At 55.6% G+C, this 6,816-nt stretch overlaps 1 protein-coding gene across 1 annotated transcript in view; it reads right to left on the bottom strand.

The window, feature by feature from the left end:
* Positions 1–3,440, bottom strand: part of PLEKHG4 (pleckstrin homology and RhoGEF domain containing G4) — an 11,610-nt gene extending 8,170 nt beyond the window's left edge. Inside the window, exons 1-5 of the mRNA XM_017539301.2 lie at positions 2,432–3,440; positions 686–1,357; positions 425–520; positions 226–349; positions 47–140 (exon numbers count right to left, since the gene is read on the bottom strand). Coding sequence (XP_017394790.1) covers positions 47–140; positions 226–349; positions 425–520; positions 686–1,187 — 816 coding nt within the window. The 5' untranslated portion in view covers positions 1,188–1,357; positions 2,432–3,440. The remainder of the gene's footprint in view (positions 1–46; positions 141–225; positions 350–424; positions 521–685; positions 1,358–2,431) is intronic.
* Positions 3,441–6,816: the final 3,376 nt, after the last annotated feature.

Here is a 6,816-nt window from a genome sequence, read left to right as displayed (position 1 = left end):
AAAAAAAAAAAAAGAGAAATGAGAGGAGCTATAATCCAGTACTCACTTGTAGTTGGCTGAGCCCAAAGAAGAGGGAAGAACTTGGGGAACAAATTCGAGCATCTATTAGCACCGTCAGTCCCAGGGCCTGGACTTCAGCCCTAAAGGGGTGAGCCTCAGTTCAGTACCTGACTCCCAAGCCTTACAGTTGGCTCAGGCTTAGTCTCCCAACCCCCTCCCTCAAACCTGGGGATGCTTCGCAGGTAGAGTAGGAGGCGGATGAGTTCCTGGCTGCTGCACTCGGGCTGAAGCCAGGCTGGACTGTGGGCACACAGAAGCAGCACTGCTCGACCTTTCACATCCCGAGTACCTGTGGGGAGGGGGCAGTGAACTCCCGTACTGTTGGGCCACCTCACCTCCACCGCCTCTTGGGCCTCCTGGCTACCTGGCAAGGTGGCCACGCCACTGGCCAGCAGCTCCCAGCAGAGGTCTTGGGCCAGGAGGCAGTCAGCAGGCTTAGGGAGGCTGGATCCACTGGGGGCTTGGGAAGGGAAATGACTTGGTTCTGCTTTGGGCCACCTATCTAAAGACCCCTCCTTGGACCTGGGCTTCAGCCTCAGTAGGGTCAGAGACCTCCAAGGTCTTGACACTCATCTCCAGGCATCCCCATTCCTTTCCCAGACTTCCCTAGCCCAGCCTCCCTTACCTGCCTCCAGCAGCTTTGACGATGTCTCTGATAAAGGGTCTCCAAGGCCCACAGGATCACTGTCCAATCCCCCAGAGCTCAAGCCAGATGGCATTGCCCTGCTTAGATCTGGGTCCCCTACCAACCCTACCCCTGGGCTGTCACTCTCACCCTGTGCCAAGCTGAGGTGGGAGGACATGGGGCATAGGAGGCTCTCCACTCCAGAGAGGCCTGGCCCTTCTGAGAGGACTGAGGAGCTTTCTACTATGCCCCTCTGGGCATTCCCTGATCCACCTGCAGCCGGGGGCAACTGAAGCTCCCTGGACAAGCGGCTGCCCTGTAACCCCTCATCCTGGGCTGCCCCCGCTGATGGTCTTGGAGCACCTGGGTCCTTAATGTGCATCTGGGAAGCAGATTCCTCCTCTTTCCAGGCATCCCTGAAACTGCACACAGCAAACCTCCAGTCAGTGGCATGGCCCTGGGAGTGTGGGGACTCATTCCCATCCTCCAGGGACCTTTGCATTACGCCCTCCTAAAGGTGGGCCTGGGGGGGGCCAGTGGGAGAGGGCGGGGCCTCGGTGTGAACCGAGCTGAAGACAGTCGAGTGGGACTCTGCAGGCAATGCAGGCAAAAGGCACTAGGTCGCAGGAGGTGCCAGTCTTGGAGCCAGAGCACAGAAACTGCAGTTCAGGCCTGGGGAGAGGGAAGAACGTTAGGGGTGTCCCTCTGAGCAGGTCCTCCGTCGCACGCCCATGGGCCTCTGCCCCATGTGTCCCCACTCTCAGCGTCCTCACGGCCACGCTGTGCAGGCCCACGCCCGTCGGGGTGGCCCCACCACAGCACCACGCTGCCTCGCCTTCGCGCTCCCGCCGGCCTCGCCGCGAGGCCCTGGCGCGTGCCCCCCGTCTCCCGCTGGCGACACTCACGGCCCCGGGCTGCGCCGCGAGGCACCGCGAAGCCGGGGAGACTTCGAACCGACCACGGCTTCGACGGCTGATACAGCGCTGCCGCGCGGCGTCACATAACGCCGCCTCCCGGCCGCTGGGGTGGGAAAGCAGGGCCACCGGGAATCAACGCCGCACCGCCCCCTGGGGGCCGGAGGATGGAGCCACAGCCTGCGCAGGTCCCGACGGGGCACAGCCAACCGAGCAGTGAAGCCGAGGTGCGGGCCCCGCAGCAACCCCCGCCCGCCGCGGTCCTCCCCACGGGCCAGGACGGCCTCCAGCCCCGCCCCGGCGCAACCCTGGGCCCCGCAGACCGCGTGCCCCACCCACGGCGTCGCTGTGCGCGGGTTGGGGCAGCGACCAACGGCCGGCAGCTCCACGGTGCCCACTCCCCCGGCCTGGCGAGGACGCTGGAAGCGCTGTCCCACTGGGAAGGCCGCGGGGGTGCGTGCAGGTGAGTGCGCGGGGGTCGCCGCGGGGCGAGGCGGGGCGGGTCGGGGCGGGGGCTCCCAGAGGCTTCAGCCGGCTGAATGAGCTGAGGAGACGGAAACGCCTTCTGTGTAGGGAAGCGGGGCGCTGCCTTAGCTTGGGCACCCAGAGACAGGTCGCTTGATCCCACGCAGGATGGGGCTGCCGTCGGGGTGGGAGTGAGACCAATGGGTGGAGCTGACCAAGGCCTGCGAGAGTCCACCAGACCCTCCCCTGCTTTGTCATCCCTGGCACCTCCTTACCGCCCTCTCCACAATGACCAGTCCAGGAGACCGGCGCTGAGGTGGGGTCCTGGAGCCAGAGTCCCCAGCCCAGGCCTGGATTCTCCACTTACCTGCTGGGGGCGCTCCAGGAACTCTGCTCTTTGAGCCTCACCCTCCTCACCTGTAAAAATGAAAAGTCATTTTTCTCCTGGGGTTGCCATGCGGACTAGGGAAGGCTCCCTGTGTTATACGTCCACCCACTCACTGCCAGCTTTCAGGCTGTGTTGGTGCCCTGTCCCCCATTTCACCCCCAGTCAGGGGATCCTGAACTGATGTAAGTCACTTGGGTAGCTGTGCGATTTGAGGTCCCTTTGGGGCATGTGGGCTTGGCCTGACGCTCCCCAGAATTTGTGGGAAGATTGTGGGAAGGTCAGCTCTGTGACCAAAAGGCCCTGAGCCCCAGAGTGTGCCCAGGCCATGGCCCCTGAGGAGACTGGGTACCAGATGTAATGGCTTCCCTGGTTCTAAGCCCTCTTTCTTGAACCTGGGCATTACAGCAGGCAAATTGGGACCAACAGCAATCTCCCCCAGCCCAGCCCACCGCACAGAGTCCAGACTTTCAGGCAGCTACCGAGGAGCCTTCTTCATGAGCAGGTCAGGCTGCCAGAGGAGAGCCTTGAAGTTGTCCTGCTCCATCCCTAACTCCCAGCCAGACCTCTCTTCCCACCCTCCTGGCTTCAGGAAGCATCATCCAACCTTGGCTCCCTCCCCAGCTCTGTCCCAGGGCCACCCCCACTGAGTCACTGCCTTCTGCTCCTTCCCTCCCCTTCTGCCCACTGGCACCCACCAGCCAGGCCCCCCAGGAGCCCTAAGAGCCCCGGGGGGAGGGCCTGCTGACAGACACACATACCCTTGTGAAAGGCAGAGGCAAACAAGAACCTCAAGCCACAGGCTACAGCTGATCCTGGCACCCTGAGCACAGCTGGCAGATTCAGGGGAGGTACAGCCACACTGAGATAGAGGCAGGGCTAGGCCCTGGTTTCTCCACTCCACAGAGAATGTGCATTGTAAGCTTCATGGAAACAGAGACTGCGTGTTATCCACTTCTGTACTTCCAGCATCCAGCACAGGGCCTGGCACAGAATAAATGCTTTGGGGTATCTGACACTGGTCACACTACCCCTGCCCTCCTGAGGCTCCCCATCTATGTATCAGATGGAAACCAGAGTCACAAATGGAGACAGATTCAGAGACTCAGCCCAAAAGGAGACAGAAGAGGCAGAGGGCTACAGGATGCATGGCCCAGGATGGCAAAAGTACAGATAGAAATGGGGATACACTGAGGCCTAGTGGGGAATATTGGGGAGCTGGGCCTGCAGCCAGCCTGGGGTGGCTGACCACAGAAGGCTTTGTGGGCTGAGCTTGCAGGACTGAGCAGTGATTCATGGAGCCCGTCTCTGTGGCTCTCCTGGCAGCAGAATCAACTCACAGCAGCCTTTTCCACTGAGATCATAAAATGAGAATGGGCCTCCCTCCCCTGACCCTTCCCCAACTCTCCCTCAGCCTCCCATTTCTTGCCAACATGACTCAATCAAAAATAAAATGGGCCGAGCACAGTGGTTCATGCCACAAAATCCCAGCACTTTGGAAGGCCAAGGAGGGCAGATTACCTGAGGTTGGGAGTTCCAGACTAGCTTGGCCAACATGGCAAAACCCCGTTTCTACTAAAAATACAAAAATTAGCCAGATGTGCTGGCACACGCCTGTAATCCCAGCTACTCAGGAGGCTGAAGCAAGAGAATTGCATGAACCCAGGAGGCGGAGGTTGCAGTGAGCTGAGATCATGCCACTGCACTCCAGCCTAAGCTACAGAATGAGACTCTTGTCTCAAAAATAAATAAATAAATAAAAATGGGGGGAGGGTTGTGGGCCTCAGTGGGCCTAGTGACAACAGACCCACAGTCATTCACCTTACACATCCCTCTTCAGTGTGACCCCAAATACTGAGGGCAACAAATACCCCAGAACTTCCAGACCTCTCTTGCCTTTGGCCTAAATAAACTCCAAACTCCTTGGTATGGCATTCAAGGCCATTTAGAGGCATCACAGCCTTCCCATCTACCTCCCAAACTGGCCTGGAAAATCTGATTACTACTCTAGTCTCACACTGGCTTCTCTTCCTGAAGGCCCATGCCCAACTCCCCTAATCAAAATCCTTCCTCCTTTGAGATCTGGGCACAGCACCTCCTTCATGGAGCCTTCCCTAGCCAAGTTCTCTCAGCTCAGGCCATCCTGCCCAGCCACACGGCAAGGACCCATGGATGAGTGCTTGATGCACTTCCTCTCCTGTGTCCAAGACACCTGCCTGCCTCCCCGTCAAACCCACCATGCTTATCTACCCCCACACTGCAACCTCCACCTCCTGGGTTCAAGTGATTCTCCTGCCTCAGTCTCCCAAGCACCTGCGATTACAGGCGTGCACCACCATGCCTAGCTAATTTTTGTATTTTTAATAGAGATGGTATTTCAGCATGTTGGCCAGGCTGATCTCAAGCTCCTGACCTCAAGGGATCCATCTGCCTCAGCCTCCCAAAGTACTGGGATTACAGGCATGAGCCACTGTGCCCGGCCTGACAGATGACATTTATGATCCCTTACCTTGAGCCAGGCCCTGTGTAGATTCTTCCCATTAAATTTTATCATTTAATCTTGACAGCAGCCTTACGAAGTGAATATGATTATCTCATTTAAAAGATGAGGACACTGAGGCTCAGAAAGAGCATGTAACACACCCAGAATGACACTGGTAAGTGACAGCTGAGGCTGTTGACTCTAAAGTGTTGACTACTGCCGGGCATGGTGGCTCATGCCTGTAGTCCCAGTGCTTTGGGAGACAGAGAGGTAGATCGCCTGAGGTCCGAAGTTCGAGACCAGCCTGGCCAACATGGCAAAACCTCCATCTCTACTTAAAAATATAAAAAATTGAGTCCAGGCGTGGTGGCTCACACCTATAATCCCAGCACTTTGGGAGGCCAAGGTGGGTGGATCACGAGGTCGAGGATCAAGACCATCCTGGTCAACATGGTGAAACCCCATCTCTACTAAAAATACAAAAAAAATAGCTGGGCATGGTGGCGCACGCCTGTAGTCCCAGCTACTTGGGAGGCTGAGGCAGGAAAATTGCTTGAACCCAGGAGGCAGAGGTTTCAGTGAGCCGAGATCGCGCCATTGCACTCCAGCCTGGGTAACGAGCAAAACTCAGTCTCAAAAAAAAAAAAAAAAAAATTATCTGGGCATGGGGGCGGGTGCCTGTAATCCCAGCTACTTGGGAGGCTGAAGCAGGAGAATTGCTTGAACCCAGGAGGCAGAGGTTGCAGTGAGCTAAGATCATGCCATTGCACTCCAGCCTGAGTGACAGAATGAGACTCTGTCTCAAAAAAAGTAAAAATAAATAAGCTGTTCACTACTGGTTGACTACTAGGCCTTATCACTGTGGACCATAAACAACCTGAGGGCAAAGCCCAAGTCACTCTTCCTTCTTATCCCACCTTACCTTCGCATAACGCAGAAAAAGTAAAGGTAAGTTGGCTAAACGTATAACCTTCCAAGTGTGTCAAAAGTCCTTCAGATCCAGAGAGCTAGAAAGTAGGTTAGCTATTACCTAGGGCTGAGGAGGGCCAGGGATGAGAACTGACTGCTAATGAGTACAGGGTTTTTTTGGGGGGGATGATAAAAATGTTCTAAACTTAGATTGTGGTAAGGGCTGCACAACCCTGTAGGTGTATTAAAAACACAGAACTGTACACTTTAAATGGGTGAATTTTTATAGTATGTGACTTATATCTCAAATATATAAATATTTTTTAATTTAATTTTTTTTTTGTGATGGAGTCTTGTTCTTTCACCCAGGCTAGAGTGCAGTGGTGTGATCTCGGCTCACTGCAGCCTCTGCCTCCTGGGTTCAAGCAATTCTTAGGCCTCAGCCTCCTGAGTAGCTGGGACTAAAGCTGTGCATTACCATACCCAGCTAATATTTTTGATTTTTGATAGAGACAGGGTCTTGCTATATTGCCCAGGCTAGTCTTGAACCCCTGGCCTCAATCGAACCACCTGCCTTGGCCTCTAAAACTGCTGGGATTACAGGTATAAGCCACTGTGCTCAGCTCTCAAATATTTTTTTTTCGGGGGGGGATGGAGTTTCTCTCTCTCTGCTTCCCAGGCTGGAGTGCAGTGGCATGATCTCAGCTCACTACAACCTCCACCTCCCAGGTTCCAGCCATTCTCCTGCCTCAGCCACCCGAGTAGCTGGGATTACAGGCGAGTGTCACCATGCCCGGCTAATTTTTGTTATTTTTAGTAGAGATTTGTTATTTTTAGTAGTACAAGACCACATGTTGGCAAGGCTGGTCTTGTACTCCTGACCTTAAGTGATCTGCCCACCTTGGCCTCCCACAGTGCTGGGATTACAGGCATAAGCCACATCCTTGTGCCAAATTTCTTTTCTTTTTTTTTTTTT

Source organism: Cebus imitator, unplaced genomic scaffold (assembly GCF_001604975.1).
Source record: "Cebus imitator isolate Cc_AM_T3 unplaced genomic scaffold, Cebus_imitator-1.0 Scaffold118, whole genome shotgun sequence".
NCBI lineage: Eukaryota > Metazoa > Chordata > Mammalia > Primates > Cebidae > Cebus > Cebus imitator.
This window is presented reverse-complemented; position numbering and strand designations above follow the sequence as displayed.